The following is a 21,116-nucleotide window of genomic DNA, read 5'->3' as shown; positions in this document are numbered from 1 at the left end:
AAATCAATGAAATAGAAACCAAAAGAACAGTAGAACAGATCAACAAAACAAGGAGCTTGTTCTTTGAAAGAATAACAAGATTGATAAACCCCTGGCCAGACTTATCAAAAAGAAAAGAGAAATGATCCAAATTAACAAAATCATGAATGAAAGAGGAGAGATCACAACCAACACCAAAGAAATACAAACAATTATAAGAACATATTATGAGCAACTCTATGCCAACAAATTAGATAATCTGGAATGGATGGATTCATTCCTAGAGATGTATCAACTACCAGAACTGAACCAGGAAGAAATAAAAAACCTGAACAGACCTATCACCACTAAGGAAATTGAAGCAGTAATAAAAAATCTCCCAAGAAATGAGTCCAGGGCCAGATGGTCTCCCAGGAGAATTCTGCCAAACATTTGAAGAACAATTAATACCTATTCTTACATGGTTCCAAAAAAACAAATGGAAGGAAAACCTCCAAACTCATTCTATGAGGCCAGTATTACTTAGACCCCAAAAGCAGAGAAAGACTCCACTAAAAAGGAGAATTACAAACCAATATCCCTGATGAACATGAAGGCAAAAATTCTCACCAAGATAGTAGCCAATAGGATCCAACAGTACATTAAAAGGATTATTCATCACAACCAAGTCAGATTTATTGCTGGGATGCAAGGGTGGTTCAATATCCACAAATAATTCAATCTGATACACCACATTAATAAAAGAAAGGATAAGAACCAGATGATCCTCTCAATAGATGCAGAAAAGGCATTTGACAAAATACAGCATCGTTTCTTGATAAAAAACCCTCAAGAAAGTAGGGATAGAAGGAACATACCTCAACATCATAAAGGTCATATACAAAAGACCCATATCATCCTCAATGGGAAAAACTGAGAGCTTTCCCCCAAAGGACGGGAACACGACAGTGATGTCCACTCTCCCCACTGTTCAACATAGTACTGGAAGTCCTAGCTTCAACAGTCAGACAACACAAAGAAATAAAAGGCATCCAAACTGACAAAGAAGAAGTCAAACTTTCTCTCTTTGCAGATGCCAAGATATTCTATGTAGAAAACCCAAAAGACTCCAGCAAAAAATTGTTAGAACTGATACAGTAATTCAGCAAAGTTGCCAGATATAAAATCAATGCACAGAAGTCAGTTGCATTTCTACACTGAGACCAAAGAAAGAGAAATCAAGGAATTGATCCCATTTCCAATTGCACCAAAAACCATAGGATACTTAGGAATAAATCTAACCAAAAAGGTAAAGGATCTGTCCTTTAAAAATTACAGAAGACTTATGAAAGAAATTGAGGAAGATACAAAGAGATGGAAAAACATTCCATGCCCATGGATTGGAAGAACAAATGTTAAAATGTCTATGCTATCCAAAGCAATCTATACATTCAATACAATCCCAATCAAAACACTGTCAACATTTTTCACAGAGCCAGAACAAACAATTCTACAAATCATATGGAATGAGAAAAGACCCCAAATAGCTAAAGTAATGTTGAAAAAGAAAACCAAAGCTGGAGGAGGCATCACAATTCTGGACTTCAAGCTATATTACAAAATCATAATCATCAAGAGAGTATGGTACTGGCACAAAAAAACAGACAGATAGATCAATGGAACAGACCCTCAACTCTATGGTCAACCAATCTTTGACAAACCAGAAAAGAATATCTAATGGAAAAAGGGCAGTCTCTTCAACAAATGTGTTGGGAAAACTGGACAGCCACATGCAGAAGAATGAAACTGGACCACTTTCTTACACCATACACAAAAATAAACTCAAAATGAGTGAAAGACCTAAATATGAGATAGGAATCCATCAAAATCCTAGAGCAGAACATAGGCAGCAACCTCATTGACCTCAGTTGCAGTAACTTCTTGCTAGCCACGTCTCTAGAGGCAAGGGAAACAAAAGCAAAAATAAAGTATTGGGACTTCATCAAGATAAAAAGCCTCTACACAGTGAATGAAACAATAAACGAAACTAAAAGGCAAGCTATGGAATGGGAGAAGATATTTAAAAATGACTTACCGATAGAGGGGTAGTATCCAAAATCTAGAAATAACTTCTCAAATTCAACACCCAAAACCAGATAATCCAGTCAAGAAATGGGGAGAAGACATGAATAGACACTTCTCCAAAGAGGACATACAAATGGCTAATAGGCACATGAAAAAAATGCTCAACATCACTTGGCATCAGGGAAATACAAATCAAAACCACAATGAGATACCACCTCACACCTGTCAGAATGGTTAAAATTAACAACTCAGGAAACAACAGATGTTGGTGAGGATGCAGAGAAAGGGGAACCCTCTTTACACTATTCGTGAGAATGCAAACTGTTGCAGCCACTCTGGAAAACAGTATGGAGATTCCTCAAAAAGTTAAAAATGGAACTACCCTATGACCCAGAAATTACACTACTAGGTTTATCTAAAGGAAACAAAAATAGTGATTTGAAGAGGCACATGCACCCTAATGTTTATAGCAGCAGTGTCCACAATAGTCAAACTATGGAAAGAGCCCAGATGTCCATTGAGTGATGAATGGATAAAGAAGATGTGGTATATATATATGATGGAATATTATTCGGCTATCAAAAAGAATGAAATATTGCCATTTTCAACAACATGGATAGAACTAGAGGGTATTATGCTAAGTGAAATAAGTCAGGCAGAGAAAAATATCATGATTTCATTCATATGTGGAATTTAAGAAATAAAACAGATGAACATGGGGGAAGGGAAAGAAAAATAAAATAAGATAAAAACAGAGAAGGAGGAAAACCATAAACATTGCTTAGCTATGGGGAACAAACTGAGGGTTGCTGGAGGGGAAAGGAGTGGGGGAATGGGATAATTGGGTGATGTGTATTAAGGGGGCACTTGATGTGACTAGCACTGGGTGTTATATGTGACTGATTAGGTTAACTAACTTGATTTTACATAAAATCAAAAAGAAAGAAAGAAAAAGAAAGAAAGAAAGAAAGAAAGAAAGAAAGAAAGAAAGAAAAAGAAAGAAAGAAAGAAGAAAGAAAGAAAGAAAGAAAGAAAGAAAGAAAAAAGAAAAGAAAGAAAGAAAGAAAAGAAAGAAGAAAGAAAGAAGAAAGAAAGAAGAAAGAAAGAAAGAAAGAAAGAAAGAAAGAAAAGAAAAAGAAGAAAGAAAGAAAGAAGAAAAGAAAGAAAAGAAAGAAAAGAAAGAAGAAAAAGAAAGAAAGAAAGAAAAGAAAGAAAGAAAAAAGAAAGAAAGAAAGAAAGAGAAAGAAGAAAAGGAAAGGAAGGAAGGAAGGAAGTCTTCTGTACTTATCTCTGGAGAACTATGTGACATGGAAAAATACTGATTCCCTCTGTAGCCAGGCTGGAGCCGTGAGACCGTCAGTTCTCCTTTCACCTACACTGTAACACCTGCATTTTGCCTTAGGGCTCAGTTAGCACAAATGTAGATACTTGTTTGTTTTTCTCCTAACTGGGATATCTGTGTGAAATTATACCCAGATGTGAACTGGGATCTCCTTGAAGCAGAGAGGACAGGAAACCTGCCCTATTTCCCTTGCCCACCATCAGACACCCAGCTCTGTACATTCAGGACCATCAGGGTTCCCACATGTATCTTGAAAGAACTTTTGGAATTACTGATTCAGAATGAGTAAGTTGTAGATTGGAGTGGAAAAGAAAACTATAGCCTTTACTATTAATTTAGTATCCAAAAATAGGTATTTAGTCTAATGACAAAGCAAAATGTAATATATTATACTTGCTATAATGTTTTATTTAATTTAATTTAATGTAAATATGTGAATGTTGAAGTCCCAATGATAATTTTATTTTTTGTTTTATATAATGTAATGTATTTTATTACTGAATTTGAGATCAAATTTGATGAGGAATACATGTGTAATATAATTAAATCAAATGGAAAAGTAGTATTCAGTTTACATAAAGTTTAGCCATTACGAGGTCCATGCTATCAGGCAAGGTCCACATACCATCTCAACCACCATCAATCTCATAATTATCAACCATGTTTGCAAAATGGCTCATTATCATCATTTGCATGATTTTTCCTTAATTTTTCCAAGCACATGAACCATTATCTTCTATCATCTTCTACAGTGTTAGAATCAATAATACATATCCCATAGTCAGAGAGATGTAGATACATGGAAATACAATGAAATGGATCTTCTCCTTTTCTTCTCCTCTTCCTCCTCCTCATCCTTTTTCCCCCCTCCCCCTCTGCCACCTCTCCTCCTTCTCTCTCACTTCTCCTCCTCTCCACTTCTTCTCCTCCCCCCCCACTTCTCATTCTCTCCTTCTACTCTCCCACTATTTTTCCTCCTACTACTCCTCCCCCTCCTTCTTCTTCCTCTTTTCCTTCTCCCCATCTCCCTCCTCCTCCTTCTTCCTAATAATATCAGTCATGAATCTTGTCATATCTAGAGTCATTGGTCCTTTTCCGCTCTTTTATGCTACTCCCCATGCTACCATGTGGGAACCATGAGGTCCCCCTAGGAACTTTTCTGTCTTAGACAGGAACTGGCTCCCAACCTCCATCCTTTACATATCACACTCCCACAGGACAATGATCTTGTCCAGCTATCACCTCCAGAAAACATCTGGTCTCCATCACCCTTTGGGACTTGGTTGCAATTGGGGACTGAACTCCAAAAGCTGAGATTTTAGGCTCGAGGTTTTTGTAAACACTTTTGTTTAACACTTATATTATCAGATCCAATATATTCGTCTGTCCAAGTGATGGTCCATTATCTGTGAGGTACTCACGGGAAGAAACGTGCCATATATCTCTCTGTATTATTAGCTTTGAATGGAGTAAAAGGGACAGAGCCTGTGCCACGGCATGGAAGTAAATGAATGAAATGGGCACAGCAGCTGGTCTAGAGCAGACCTGAGTGGGAAGTAATTTGACAGTCACAAGGACATCCTGGTTCCACCTTATTAGAACATTAGGCTCATGCCCAGGAACACACTGAGGGCAGGCAACTAGGAACTGTTCCAGGCTGTCACCTCCCCTGGTTGTGAAAGCAGCAGCATGCTCTGGCCCTGCATCACATCACAACCCTCCCTCCCCCCGCCCCTGCACAGGATAAAAGGGCTCCTGCCCTGGGCTCCTCATCCACAGCCTCCTCAGAAACAGCCTTGTCCTGCCTCCTCGGCATCCCGTGAGTATCCCCTCAGCTGAGAGTGTTGGGAAGAAAAGCCCAGATCTGAACAGAACCAACAGGAAGGGGCCCAGACAGTGGGCAGCAACGGTGAAGGGGCATGACGGTGAGGAAAGAGTCACTGAGGCACCTGTCAGGGGGCTGTGAACCCGCAAAGCCACAGGTCTTCAGGATTCCTTCCATTCTTGTTCTGAGTATGTTGTCAGGGGTGCACACAGATCCATCTGGCATCCAAGTGCACGTGTCCCCTCCATGTCCCCATTTCTGTCCCACAGAGCTTGGCCTAGAAAGCAGCTTGGTCATGGAGACAAGTGTTTGACAAAACCCACAGGGAGGGGACTTTTCGTGAAGCTTCTGTGCTCATAAAGTTTCTTCTATTTGTTGAAGGTCAAACTCCTGCAGAGATGTCCTGCCAGCAGAGCCAGCAGCAGTGCCAGCCCCCTCCCAAATGCCCCTCACCGCCCAAGTGCCCCCCAAAGAGTCCAGCACAGTGCTCCCTGCCAGCTCCTGCTGTCTGTGCTCCTGGCTCTGGGGACGGCTGCTGCCTGAGCCACCACAGGCACCACAGATCCCACAGATGCTGGCTCCACGGCTCTGACACCTGTGACAGTGGCAGTGGGCGGCAGTCTGGGGGCTCTGGATGTGGCCATGGCTCCAGAGACTGTTGCTGACCCGGGATCCTGATGCTGAGACAAGCGACCTTAGAGGAAATAAGAATCCATGGGGACTGGAAAAAGCCACCTGAGACGCAGCCTTTCCACGATCCCCTATTCTCGGTTGCCCAGGCTGAGAGGGTCTGAGCTCTCTCCAGAAGGCTCTCTCCACCTGGTCCAGAATCACACAGTCCCTGCCCCATTGCACCTGCCAGTGATTGGCAGCACTTGTGCTTGACCCTGTAAAAAAATAAATCTTCTGTCCTCGTTACCACGGGTGGTTCACGTGTCATTTCACTCTGCCCCTCCCTAGGTGGCCTGTTGTGTGCCCTTCTGTCTGCTCCTCAGACCCGCCACTGCCCTACAGGGGGTGATGAATCATAGCCCTAGACTAGAAAAAATAGAAGGCTGTGAGTGTTTTTATGCTGCACTGTGGGGCAGTGGGTGAGAAATAGGCAGATAGGCAGTTCTCAACCAGGGGGAGTCTGTCAGTATTGAGAGACATTTTTGGTTGTTTCTAGATATTGAGGTGGCAGGGTCTCATACTACTGGCATCCAGTGAGGGGAGGCAAGAGATGCAGCTACACACACCACAAAGCACCACGCAGTACCCCCATACCCATCAAGGGGAATTATCTGGATCAAAATGCTAAGGTTGCAAATCATCAGAGTAGGATGAAAGGGAATGAAAAGAAGGAATGGCCTAAGGACAGATAACTCCATCTGGTCAGTAAAAATTCCAGAGAGAGCTTGGGCAGGGTTAGGCAGAGGAGGAAGTGAGAATTAGAATTAAATCTAAGAAGTTATGGCTTAGAGGGAGAGATGGAGCTGAAAGTTTAGGAAGTGTGATAATGTGAAGAGAGTGGATTAGGAGACAGGAAAAGGGAAAAGGGGATGTGAGAAGTGTTTCTAGAAGAAATATTGGCATAATTATAAGATGAAAAACTTACTGGTGCTTGTCATATGCTTGGAATCCCTAAATGACTTACATGAACTCATTTACTATTCTAAATAACCCATAAGGTAGGTGCTCTTAAGAATCAGATTTTACAAATGGGGAAATTAAGATCCCAACAGTTTGGTACCAGGACTGAGGCCACACAGCCAGTTGATGGTACAGCTGTCAGGCTGCTGAGGCCATGCTCAGAGGGCCTTACCACTTGGTCTTCCTCCTCCCACCATGATGTTTCAAGGGATCTTTGAAACAATGACTTTTTTTCACTTAGCATTTATGTTGGCCTGTTTGAGTTTTGTTTTTATTTTTGTTTTATTTATTTTTTAGATCTGCAGAGCTAAGAGCCTAACCATGTGTTAAAATTTCAGTAAAAGAAAAAAAATTTTTTTTACTCTCCTGTATTTGGGACCTATAATATGAAATTCAGTTGCCCCTATGTTGGGAATCATCTGCTTAGAGATAAGTCTCACTCTGTCTACCAGACTGTTGAAATATTGGTGTAAAGAGTGTTCCATCCAAGCTCTTTAAATGGTCAAAGGAACATCATAGAACCTGAACTAAATTCAAATTGAAATCTTGGGAGAAATCAGTGCAGGGCAGGATATACCAAGCAAACAATAATACTGTGTAGCACTTTGGGAGTACATTGAATTAATAAAAAAAATTATTTGTCCTTAGAAAATATCAAACAAGCTGTTTATTTTCACTTTAACATCTGAGGCTCAGAATTTCTAAAATCTTTGGGATTTAATTTAAAAAAAGGGCTACGATGTGGATGGAACTATAGGGTATTATGCTAAGCGAAATAAGTCAATCAGAGAAAGACATGTATCATGTGATCTCACTGATATGAGGAATTCTTAATCTGAGGAAACAAACTGAGGGTTGCTGGAGTGGTGGGGGGTGGGAGGGATGGGGTGGCTGGGTGATAGACATTGGGGAGGTTATGTGACATGCTGAGCACTGTGAATTGTGTAAGACTGATGAATCACAGACCTGTACCTCTGAAACAAATAATACATTATATGTTAAAAGAAAAAAGAAGATAGTAGGAAGGGAAAAATGAAGGGGGGAATCAGAGGGGGAGATGAACCATGAGACACGATGGACTCTGAGAAACATACTGAGAGTTCTAGAGGGGGGGGGTGGGAGGATGGGTTAGCCTGGTGATGGGTATTAAAGAGGGGACATATTGAATGGAGCACTGGGTGTTATACGCAAACAATGAAACATGGAACACTATATCAAAAACTAATGATGTAATGTATGGTGATTAACATAATAAAATAAAATTTAAAAGAAAAGGGCTCCCAAAAAGTTTGCTATGGGGCATACTCTGACAGTGTATGATCCACTCTCTAGCCCAACATAATTTTCTAAGGTGGGAACCATAACTACTATGTCTGGATCTATGACCATGAACTACTTGTCCCTCAAAACCTGGGAAATTCCTGGTACTGCTCCTTCATGGGACCAAAACGTGTGGAATCATGGTGAAAATATGCCTCAAAAAATGTTCAGAATATAAAGGCCTGACTGAGAGATCAGAGTCACAGGACAGAAGGTTGGTAGACCGAGAGTCACAAAACTCGCAAATCTGGACAGAATTACCACACTTGTCCAGGAGCAGAGTGAGGACCACCGCATAGAGAGTGGCTGGAAGGTGTAGGCTGCATTCCTAACAGCATACAAGCTATCAAAGAAAAAGGACTCAACCTTTGAACAAACAAAGCCTGACACCCACCAAGTACTGTAGAATGAGGCTTGGAGGCTCAGAAGCACCCGCTGGTTTCAAGCTCTCAATGCAAAGTGTCTAAGAATTCCTACAGTCAAGAAGTCCACTCAGGAGGAAGAAGAAATAGGAGGTGGACAAACCCATAAAGTTTGGACCTGTAATACCAGGACAAAGAAAGACAGGAGTTATGCAGTTTATGATGCTGCTACTAAAAGTGAGGTCCAACAGTCGAGAGTTCAATAGGTGGAGATGCCCTAGTTGTCATCAGGAGACTACCCAAAAACCCAGTCCAGGACTCGACAGTCAATAATCAATTGATTCCAATATCCTAGGGACACTGTGATTATTTCCAAGAATTTTCTAGTTCCAGATCTTTCCTCAGTGCTCATAATAATGTGAGGGTTATAATACAACATGAATTATATGTGTATATATGCAAAGAAAAAGCCTGAGAACTACTGGAGGCAGGAAGTGGGTAAGTTTGTTCATGTTTTTGTTCATCTATAGTTTGTTTTCCACAACGGGTGTGTGTTACTTGTATGATAAAAAAGTTATTAGAATAAAAAAATTGATTCAAAAAATACTTACTGGGCATCTAGTGTGTGCAGATACCCCTGTAGGTCCCAAGATACAAGGGAGAACAAGAAAGACAGTCCCCTTATTTGTTTGCAGTGCAGTAGAGTAAGGCACAAATAGGCCGCTATCTAGCTGGCTTCCCATACTTTTGGATTGGGGAGGCAGTGGTGTACATTTGGTTAACACAATGAAGAATTCTAACCCGGGAAAAATATTGAAGCTTAAACATACTGGCTTTGCTAGTGGCAAAAATTTCATGTGGTGACTTCTTGCTTTCATATCACAGGCAATTGTCAAGTAGGAGCAAGGGATGGATTGTTCACGGTGATGGTGATGGGGAGCCTGATAGTGCACACGTAGGCCACAGTCCTCATACCTTTCCTGATTTCCCTCCCTCATGCCTTCTGAAGTCCCAGTGAAAAACCATGCTTGCACCAGCACTGTGAAGAAACTCTGATTTTCTCCATGTTATGCCATATTTAAGCATCTTTTTATAAAAAATTTTATTATTTTATTTTATGTGAGTCACCATACAATACCTCATTAGTTTTTGATGTATTGATCCACGACCCATTGTTTTCGTATGTGCTCGCGGTGCTCCATGCAATACGTGCCTTCCCTAATACCCATCACCGGGATAACCCATCCCTCCAGCCCCCTCCCCTCTAAAACCCTGTTTGTTTCTCAGAGTCCATAGTCTCTCATGGTCCATCTCTCCCTCCGATTTCCCTCCCTTCATTTTTCCCTTCCTTCTCCTAATGTCCTCCATGCTATTCCTTATGTTCCACAAATAAGTGAAACCATATGATAATTGACTTTCTCTGCTTGACTTAGTTCACTTAGCATAATCTCCTCCAGTCCCATCCATGTTGATGTAAAAGTTGGGTACTCATCCTTTCTGATGGCTGAGTAATATTCCATTGTATATATGGATCACATCTTCTTTATACATTCATCTGTTGAAGGGCATCTCAGCTCTTTCCACAGTTTGGCTATTGCCGACATTGCTGCTATGAACATTGGGGTGCATATGGACCTTCTTTTCACTACATCTGTGTCTTTGGGGTAAATACCCAGAAGTGCAATTGCTGGGTCATAGGGTAGCTCTATTTTTAAATTTTTGAGGAATTCCACACTGTTTTCCAAAGTGGCTGTACCAACTTGCATTCCCACCAACAGTGTAAGAGGGTTCCCCTTTCTCCACAACCTCTCCAACATTTGTTGTTTCTTCCCCTGTCCATTTTTACCATTCTAACTGGTGTAAGGCGGTATCTCAATGTGGTTTTGATTTGAATTTCCCTGATGGCTAATGATGATGAACATTTTTTCATGTGTCTGTTAGCCATTTGTATGTCTTCTTCAGAGAAGTGTCTTTTCATATCTTCTGCCCATTTTTTGACTTGAGTATTTGTTTTTTGGGTGTTGAGTTTGAGAAGTTCTTTATAGATCTTGGATACCAGCCCTTTATCTGTAGTGTCATTTGCAAATATCTTCTCCCATTCTGTGGGTTGCCTCTTTGTTTTGTTGACTGTTTCCTTTGCTGTGCAGAAGATTTTTATATTGATGAAGTCCCAAAAGTTCATTTTTGCTTTTGTTTCACTAGCCTTTGGAGATGTATCTTGAAAGAAGTTGCTGTGGCCGATGTCAAAGAGGTTACTGCCTGTGTTCTCCTCTAGGATTTTGATGGATTCCTGTCTCACATTGAGGTCTTTCATCCATTTTGAGTTTATCTTTGTCTATGGTGTTAGAGAATGGTCAAGTTTCATTCTTCTGCATGTGGCTGTCCAATTTTCCCAGCACCATTTCTTGAAGAGACTGTCTTTTTTCCATTGCATGTTTTTTCCTGCTTTGTCAAAGATTATTTGACCATAGAGTTGAGGGTCCATATCTGGGTTCTCTGTTCTGTTCCATTGGTCTATATGTCTGTTTTTGTGCCAGTACCATGCTGTCTTGGTGATCACAGCTTTGTAATATAGCTTGAAATCGGGCAACGTGATGCCCCAGCTTTGTTTTTCTTTTTCAACATTTCCTTGGTGATTCGGGGTCTTTTCTGATTCCATACAAATTTTAGGATTGTTTGTTCCAGGACTTTGAAAAATGTCATTGGAATTTTGTTCGGGATGGCATTGAAGGTATAGATTGCTCTGGGTAGCATAGACATTTTAACAATGTTTATTCTTCCGATCCATGAGCATGGAATATTTTTCCATCTTTTTGTGTCTTCTTCAATTGCTTTCATGAGTGTTCTCTGGTTCTTAGAGTATAGATCATTTACCTCTTTGGTTAGGTTTATTCCAAGGTATCTTATGGTTTTTGGTGCATTTGTAAATGGAATCGTTTCTCTAATTTCTCTTTCTACAGTTGTGTTGTTAGTGCATAAGAAAGAAACTGATTTCTGTGCATTGATTTTGTATCCTGCCACATTACTGAATTGCTGTATGAGTTTTGGTAATTTGGGGGTGGAGTCTTTTGGGGTTTCCACATAAAGTATCATGTCGTCTGCGAAAAGAGAGAGTTTGACTTCTTTGCCAATTTGAATACCTTTTATTTCTTTTTGTTGTCTGATTGCTGTTGCTAGGACTTCTAGTACTATGTTGAAAAATAGTGGTGAGAGTGGGCATCCTTGACGTGTTCCTGATCTTAAGGGAAAGGCTCTCAGCTTTTCCCCATTGAGGATGATATTCACTGTGGGTTTTTATAGATGGATTTTATGAACTTGAGGAATGTTCCCTCTATCCGTATACTCTGAAGAGTTTTAATCAGGAAAGGATGATGTATTTTGTCAAATGCTTTTTCTGCATCAATTGAGAGGACCATATGGTTCTTCTCCCTCCTCTTATTAATGTGTTCTACCACATGGATTGATTTGTGAATGTTGAACCACCCTTGCATCCCAGGGATAAATCCCACTTGGTTGTGGTGGATGATCCTTTTAATGTATTGTTGGATCCTCTTAGCTAGGATTTTGTTGAGGATTTTGGAATGCATATTCATCGGGCTATTGGTCTGAAATTCTCCTTTTTGATGGGGTCTTTGCCTGGTTTGGGGATTAAGGTAATGCTGGCCTCATAGAATGAGTTTGGAAGTTTTCCTTCGGTTTCTATTTTTTGAAACTGCTTCAGTAGAATAGGTATTATTTCTTCTTTGAATGTTTGGTAGAATTCCCCAGGGAATCCATCAGGCCCTGGACTCTTGTTTTTTGGGAGATTTTTGATGACTGCTTCAATCTCGTTACTGGTTATTGGCCTATTTAGGTTGTCAATTTCTTCCTGTTTCAGTCTTGGCAGCTTATAGGCCTCCATTTCATCCAGGTTGCTCAGTTTATTGGCATATAGTTGTTGATAATAATTTCTAATAATTGTTTCTATTTCCTTGGTGTTAGTCGTGATCTCTCCCCTTTCGTTCATAATTTTATTAATTTGGGTCCTTTCTCTTTTCTTTTGGATCAGTCTGGCCAGTGGTTTATTGATCTTATTAATTCTTTCAAAGAACCAACTTCCAGTTTTGTTTATCTGATCTACTGTGTTTCTGGTTTCTAATTCATTGATCTCTCCTCTAATCTTAATTATTTCTCTTCTAATGCGTGTCTTAGGCATCCTTTGTTGCTATTTCTCTAGTTCTTTAAGGTGTAGTTAGTTGGTGAATTCAGGATTTTTCTATTTTTTTGAGTGAAGCTTGGGCGGCTATGTATTTCCCCCTTAGGACGGCCTTTGCAGTATCCCATAGGTTTCTGACTGATGTGTTTTTTTTCTCATTGGTTTCCATGAATTGTTTAAGTTCTTCTTTGATTTTCTGGTTGACCCAAACATTCTTGAGCAGAGTGGTCTTTAGCTTCCAAGTGTTTGAATTTCTGCCAAATTTTTTCTTGTGATTGAGTTCCAGTTTTAAAGCACTGTGGTCTGAGAATATGCAGGAAATAATCTCAATCTTTTTGTATCAGTTGAGACCTGATTTGTGACCCAGTATGTGGCCTATTTTGGAGAAAGTTCCATGTGTGCTCAAAAAGGAGTATTCTGTTGTTTTAGGGTAGAATGTTCTGTGTGTATCTATGAGGTCGATCTGGTCCAGTGTATCATTCAAAGCTCTTGTTTCTTTGTTGATTTTCTGTTTAGATGATCTGTCCATTGCTGAGAGTGGAGTATTGAGGTCTCCTACAATTAACGTATTGTTATCAATATGACTCTTTATTTCAGTTAACGGTTGGCTTATGTAGATGGCTGCTCCCATGTTGGGGCCATAGATATTTACAATTGTTTAGATCTTCTTATTGGATAGACCCTTTAAGCATGATATAGTGTCCTTCTGTGTCTCTAACTACAGACTTTAGTTTAAAATCTAATTTGTCTGATGTAAGAATTGCTGCCCCAGCTTTCTTTTGAGGTCCGCTGGCATGGAAGATGGATCTGCATCCCTTCACTTTCAGTCTGGATGTATCTTCAGGTTCAAAATGAGTCTCTTGTAGGCAGCATATGGATGGGTCCTGTCTTTTTATCCAATCTGCAACCCTGTGCTGTTTCATGGGAGCATTTAGGCCATTCACGTTGAGAGTGATTATTGAAAGATATGAATTGTCATCATGTTGCCTGTGAAGACGTTCTTTTTATAGATTGTCCCTGTAAATTTCTGTTGTATATCACCCTTGGGGTCTTTCTCCTTTTATAGAACCCCCCCTTTAATATTTCTTTCAGGGCCGGCTTAGTGGTCACATATTCTTTCATTTTCTGCCGGTCTTGGAAGCTCTGCATCTCTCCATCCATTCTAAATGACAGCCTTGCTGGATAAAGTATTCTTGGCTGCATGTTCTTCTCATTCAGTACTCTGAATATGTCTTGCCAGGCCTTTCTGGCTTGCCAGGTCTCTGTGGATAGGTCTGACATTATTCTGATGTTCCTCCCTCTGTACGTAAGGAATCTCTTCCCCCTAACTGCCCTTAAGATGGTTTCCTTGGTTCTAAGACTTGCAAGTTTTACTATTACATGCCGGGGTGTTGGCCTGTTTTCCTTGATCTTGGGAGGGGTCCTCTCTGCCTTTAGAATGCGAATGTTTGTTTCATTCCCCAGATTAGGGAAGTTCTCAGCTACGATTTGCTCAAATACATGTTCTAGTCCTCTCTCTCCACTCCCTCCGGGATTCCAATTATTCTGACATTGGAATGCTTCATGGTGTCACTTACTTCTCTGATTCTATTTTCATGGATTCTGAGTTGTTTTTCCCTGGCCTCCTCTTTTCCCTTTTTATCTATTATGTTGTCTTCCAGGTCGCTTATTCGTTCTTCTGCCTCACTTACCCTAGCTGTTAGATTATCTAGATTGGATTGGATCTCACTGATAGCATTTTTAAGTTCTGCCATTTCAGCTTTCATTTCTGCCCTTAGAGATTCTATGTTGCCATTAATTGATTTCTCCATTCTAGCCACTGTCTTCACAATTGTTAGCCTGAATCCCATCTCCGACATCTTGGTTATATCTGCATCCATTTGTAAATCTGCAGCATAAGTCATAATCTCTGAGTCTTTTCTATTTTGGGAGTTCCTCCTCTTGGTCATTCTGTTGATGGGTGGTTGAGGGAATGTATAGAGTCCAAATTATTGACCAGAACCCAAGTAGGATACACCTGTTTTCTAGGGATCTTAGGGTTGCTGGCCTCTTATTTTCCCAGCCTGTCTTCTGGGGGAGGGGCCTGCCGCACTGTTACTCAGGCAACCCTGTTTGGGCAGAGTTGCCCTGCCCCCCTGTGGCAGGGGATGGGCTCAGTGGGAATCGGTTTTGGGGGTTTTTGTTCTCTGGCAACTTTCCCTGGCGGCATTCCGTGTCTCTTCCAGGAGTCAGAGCAGAAGAGACTGTTTCCAACCCTCTGCCTCAGAGCAGAGAGATCGCAGTCTGTTCTTCAGTGAGCTCTCCAGGCCACACTGTCTCCACTTCTGTCTGTGCTGCTATAAACTGCAGCGTCCTGGGTTGTGTGCCCCTCCACAGCGCTCCCAGTCCTGTCTCCAGGTGGGGGCACGTCTCTGCTCTTGGTGCTTCTAAAACCGCCAGCCACTCCCAGTTCGCGGGTGCGACCCCGCCGCTCTGGGTTTCCGCCCCGGGGGCTGCCCTAAAGTCCTTTCCCCGCTGCTACCGGTCTGCGAGTCTGTGTCCCGTCCCCAGTGAGCGAGGCTGTCGCTCACCGGCGGGGGAGGATCCCTATGGCCAGGCACCCTCCCGCTGCCATTTATCCTCTGATATCTGCCCACAGAATCACGGCTCCCACTTCGTACCTTGAAACCAACCGCCTGCGATATTCTGTTTGTAGAGATCCAGATTTTCTTACATCTCAAGCTGATTTTGTGGGTGCTCAGAGTGGTCTGGTGGATATCCAGCTCAATTTCAGGGACAAGTTGAAATAGGGTCCCCTACTCCTCCGCCATCTTTTCCTCATTTCCCATATTGAAGCATCTTAAAGTGGGCGGCTGCAACCATTTTTTTAAATAATTTTTTATTGTTATGTTAATCACCATACATTACATCATTTGTTTTTGATGTAGTGTTCCATGTTTCATTGTTTGTGCATAACAGCCAGTGCTCCACGCAGAATGTGCCCTCTTTAATACCCATCACCAGGCTAACCCATCCCCCCACCCTCCTCCCCTCTAGAACCCTCAGTTTGTTTTTCAGAGTCCATCGTCTCTAATGGTTCATCTCCCCCTCCGACTTACTCCCCTTCCCATTCTTCCCCTCCTGCTATCTTCTTCTTCTTCTTTTTTTCTTAACATATATTGCATTATTTGTTTCAGAAGTACAGATCCATGATTTATCAGTCTTGTACAATTCACAGTGCTCACCATAGCACATACCCTCCCCAATGTCTATCACCCAGCCACCCCATCCCTCCCACTCCCCACCACTCCAGCAACCCTCAGTTTGTTTCCTGAGATTAAGAATTCCTGATATCAGTGAGGTCATATGATACATGTCTTTCTCTGATTGACTTATTTCACTCAGCATAACGCCCTCCAGTTCCATCCACGTCATTGCAAATGGCAAGATCTCATTCCTTTTGATGGCTGCATAATATTCCATTGTGTATATATACCACCTCTTCTTTATCCATTCATCTGTCGATGGACATCTTGGCTCTTTCCACAGTTTGGCTATTGTGGACATTGCTGCTATAAACATTGCGGTGCATGTACCCCTTCAGATCCCTACATTTGTATCTTTGTGGTAAATACCCAGTAGTGCAATTGCTGGATCGTATGGTAGCTCTATTTTCAACTGTTTGAGGAACCTCCATACTGTTTTCCAGAGTGATTGCACCAGCTTGCATTCCCACCAACAGTGTAGGAGGGTTCCCCTTTCTCCACATCCCCGCCAACATCTGTCGTTTCCTGACTTGTTAAATTTAGCCATTCTGACGGGTGTGAGGTGGTATCTCATGGAGGTTTTGATTTGGATTTCCCTGATGGGCTGCCGCAACCATTAAACAGACCCATTTACTATTAATATTTTTACAAAACTATCATTTTTAATTATAACTGTGATATAAAAGAGCTGTCTATTCTTAAGCATAATTATATCTCAGAAGGAAATACATCTCTAGTAATAAAATGGATAAGACAATTCTACACAGCTGATTTAAATGCAGTTTCTACAAACATTAGTCAATCACATCAGTTACATCATGCCAAGTGTACAGAACACTACCACATCTATTCGTTGTTATTATTCACATTCTACCAATTATATCTCACCTTTCAGCTAAATTCTCCCTAGCTATTCTAGTCTAAATGAATCACCTCCTCCTCTGAATTACTCCTAATACCTGAAACTCAGAAACACAGACTGAGTGATTTATTAACATGTCATTCATTAGCTGTAGGTTAGTTTCTTATTTCTATCTCTGACTTCAACTCTAAAAATCTATGGTCCATTGTGCTTTGATAATTTTATAGCCTTTTCTCTGCCTAAACACCTCCACCTTAAGACAGCTATCACCTAAAAAGACAAGGATTCATAGACAAGATCATCAAACTATAACCAATGCTCTTAATGAACATAACATTCTAGGCCCTTCAATCAGCCACATCTGCCCTCAATCATCAGCTTTACTACCTCTCTTTTTGTGGGGACCTCTCTGCCTCCTGGATTTCACAAATTCCTCCCAGTGACCCAACCTGAACCAGGTGGAGATGGAGCTGAGGGAAGCCCAACAGAAGATGACTTGCATTTTGAGAAGAACAGAGAAATATCCCAATGATAGTTTCTGAAAGCTTTGAATTTGGAACATGCCAAAATAGTTATAGGGGTTACTTTTCAACTGTTGCCCCAAAAGACTCCAGATTTCACCCATTTGGCCAAAACTGGCACCTGTCCTTGTTTCTGGAGAATCACAAAATATGTAAAATAAATGTTAATTTCTGCAAGAGGTTTGAACATTGTTTTGTCCTCCATGTTAGGCTGTAAGGTCCCTGAGAGCAGAGATGGGGTCTCCCTTGCTCCTTACTGTATTCCTAGTACTGTCCATGGGGCCTGGGCCAAGGTTCACCCTCCACAAAAACTTTCTGAATAAAGATATATGGAAATGGATGACCTAAGGTCATTGCAGTGAGCAGTGCCTTCTCCCTAATCTGGCATTTTTTTCAGGCCCAACACCACTGGCAAAGCTGGAGAACATAGAATGGGCCATGTTGTCACTTCACTACATCAGACTTTAGCCTTACCACCCAGTATGACAGAAGGATATTACTATTATTCCTCCTTGTGAGTGCCTTTTCCTGAACAATATCTACTGGTAGGACCCAACAGTGTTAGTGAAATGGCCACTGAGTCTGAAATGAAACCATCACTCACCCTCTTCCCCATTTACCATCATGAGGCACCAAGTTCTCTGTCCCAGGGCAACTCATTCCCCCACAGATATTTTTAATAAAAGAACTTTAAGAATGTCTGTGTTTCAAAGAGGATGATTTGAAAAGTGGAGCAAAACAAAAATAAGAAGAAATTAAATCTCCATATAAATGTAGGCTTTAATATTATAGAAGAATTAAACACATAATAAAATCATTTTATTTAAAATGTCACAAATGAACATGCATATTGCTTTATAACTTGCTAAAATCAATTATAAATAGGTCATGAACATTTTTTTCATGTCATAAAATAAGTAACATAATTTAATAGAAAAATATGTATTTTAAATAGGATTATTAAATTTTTGGTTATGTTCTTGACAGCTATTTTTCTTTGAAAATGTAGCAAATGTAGTAGTACAAATGGTAAATTTGAATGAGAAAAGTGTTCTGTTTACATAAATAGATCATACTCAAACTTCATATACTGTAAGGTCTATGAAAGCTTTCTACTCATCAAAATTCAACTCAGCCCTATGACTCTTTCCCAGGAACCCCGATTTGTTTCCTGGGTGCTATGACTCTTCTCAGAGACCCCAGTCAGCCCAGAGAGGGTCTCAGCTCTATTCTTCCATTGTTATACCTCCTCATCTCATTCCAGAAGCTCAGGAGACAGTAAGTGATTACATCTGCTTGTGCCAGACGTGCTCTGTGTTGTGTGTAGGGTAGAGTAAGGCTGACACCAAAGACCATGACCTCACACCGGAAGATGTAATGCACCATTGCATTGCAGCGTTTAGCTGTGGTATTTGACTCCATATTTACAAACGTATGTGTATCAATATTTCTATTACTCTTCCTGACAGATGGTGAACTACCCAAGAACAGAAAAGTGTCATATTCATCCATATATGCCTAGTTTTCAGCAAAGTCCTTGAGCAGAGCCTGTGTTAAGAAATGTGAATTGGGGTGCCTGGGTGGCCCAGATGGCTAAGCATCTGCCTTCCTCTTAGATCATGATCTCCAGGTCCTGGGATCAAGCCCCATGTCAGGCTCCTGGCTCAGTGGGGAGTCTGCTTCTCCCTCCCCCTTTACCTGTCCCCCTACTTGTGCTCTCTCTGTCTCTCTCCCTCTCAAATGAATAAATAAAATCTTAAAAAAAAAAAAAAGAAACGTGAACTGAATGAATGATGTAAGGCAGGTGGCATGGCAACCCCTTGTAGGCCTGAGTGAGATGAAGGTAGACAGCACACAAACTTCCTGTTTCCCTCTTGTCAGATGTCCTGATAAGTCACAGGAAGGTGATGAATGGAAGGACAGTCCTGGGAGTGTGCCAGGTTGTCACCTCCCCTGGTTGTGAAAGCAGCAGCATGCTCTGGCCCTGCATCACATCACAACCCTCCCTCCCCCCGCCCCTGCACAGGATAAAAGGGCTCCTGCCCTGGGCTCCTCATCCACAGCCTCCTCAGGAACAGCCTTGTCCTGCCTCCTCGGCATCCCGTGAGTATCCCCTCAGCTGAGAGTGTTGGGAAGAAAAGCCCAGATCTGAACAGAACCAACAGGAAGGGGCCCAGACAGTGGGCAGCAACGGTGAAGGGGCATGACGGTGAGGAAAGAGTCACTGAGGCACCTGTCAGGGGGCTGTGAACCCGCAAAGCCACAGGTCTTCAGGATTCCTTCCATTCTTGTTCTGAGTATGTTGTCAGGGGTGCACACAGATCCATCTGGCATCCAAGTGCACGTGTCCCCTCCATGTCCCCATTTCTGTCCCACAGAGCTTGGCCTAGAAAGCAGCTTGGTCATGGAGACAAGTGTTTGACAAAACCCACAGGGAGGGGACTTTTCGTGAAGCTTCTGTGCTCATAAAGTTTCTTCTATTTGTTGAAGGTCAAACTCCTGCAGAGATGTCCTGCCAGCAGAGCCAGCAGCAGTGCCAGCCCCCTCCCAAGTGCCTCTCATCGCCCAAGTGCCCCCCAAAGAATCCAGCACAGTGCTCCCCGCCAGCCCCTGCTGGCTGTGCTCCTGGCTCCGGGGACGGCTGTTGCCTGAGCCACCACAGGCACCACAGATCCCACAGATGCTGGCTCCACAGCTCTGACACCTGTGACAGTGGCAGTGGGCGGCAGTCTGGGGGCTCTGGGTGTGGCCATGGCTCCAGGGACTGTTGCTGACCCGGGATCCTGATGCTGAGGCAAGTGATTGTAGAGGCAATAAGAATCCATGGGGACCAGAAAATGCCACCTGAGATGCAGCCTTTCCAGGTTCCCCTATTCTCGGTTGCCCAGGCTGAGAGGGTCTGAGCTCTCTCCAGAAGGCTCTCTCCACCTGGTCCAGAATCACACAGTCCCTGCCCCACTGCACCTGCCAGTGATTGGCAGCACTTGTGCTTGACCCTGTAAAAAAATAAATCTTCTCTCCCTTCTTACCACGGGTGGTTCATGTCTTTTCACTCTAATCCTGCCCTCAGTTCCTTGGCCAACACAACCCAACTCTGGAGGCAGAATCGTCACTCTGGACCAGGAAAAATGAGCAGATTGTCTCCCCCACCTCCCACCCACAGAAGGTCCATGGAGAGTTTTTAGGCTGGAACTGAGACAAGAGAGGATGAGGGGTGTATTGATTTGAGGCCCTGCAACTCTCAATAAAAGGGCAGTTTTTTTTTTTCCTGTGAATTCTGAGTGGGTGTTGATTCAATCTGCAAATTGCCATTGTGTGATAAGGAACTTCTATTTATTTTGATAAATTATTTCTGGGTCTTAGTTAAGAAACAAGAAATCAGGAGGCAAACAAAATGGGCAGAGGAAGAGCAGAATATAAAGATAGAGGAAGGAGACAGAAGCCTCCAGAAGGAAAATTAACCCAAAGCGCTCTGTGAAACGGAGGGAGAGATGGAAGGGAGGGAAATATTTAAATTAATGAGGTCTAGGGGGAGCGATGTTGACTGGAAGCTTAGTCAAAGAGATGATTGGAGTGTGTGAAATTAAAATTTTAGAAGAAAGAAAAGGGGAAAAATGAGAAATGTTGCTGGGATTATAAATCCATGTAATTTCAGGAGCAAACATTTATTAGACTCAACAGCTCTGTGCATGCCTAAAGCAGTGTATAAGGCTGGACAAAACTGAAAAATGAGAGCACTTTGTCTGGCAGTGCAGGGGAGGACTTGGAG

General features: G+C 42.0%; 2 protein-coding genes across 2 annotated transcripts; both read left to right on the top strand.

Moving 5' to 3' along the window:
* Positions 1–5,578: 5,578 nt before the first annotated feature.
* On the top strand, positions 5,579–5,875 carry LOC113929172 (late cornified envelope protein 3C-like). Its single transcript, XM_027605886.1, has one exon. The coding sequence runs from the start codon at positions 5,609–5,611 to the stop codon at positions 5,873–5,875; it is 267 nt and encodes an 88-aa protein (XP_027461687.1). The 5' UTR covers positions 5,579–5,608.
* A 13,949-nt stretch (positions 5,876–19,824) lies between these two features.
* Positions 19,825–20,121, top strand: LOC113923447 (late cornified envelope protein 3D-like). Its single transcript, XM_027596194.1, has one exon. The coding sequence runs from the start codon at positions 19,855–19,857 to the stop codon at positions 20,119–20,121; it is 267 nt and encodes an 88-aa protein (XP_027451995.1). The 5' UTR covers positions 19,825–19,854.
* Positions 20,122–21,116: the final 995 nt, after the last annotated feature.

The sequence above is a fragment of the Zalophus californianus genome, chromosome 4, assembly GCF_009762305.2.
Source record: "Zalophus californianus isolate mZalCal1 chromosome 4, mZalCal1.pri.v2, whole genome shotgun sequence".
Lineage (NCBI taxonomy): Eukaryota > Metazoa > Chordata > Mammalia > Carnivora > Otariidae > Zalophus > Zalophus californianus.
This window is presented reverse-complemented; position numbering and strand designations above follow the sequence as displayed.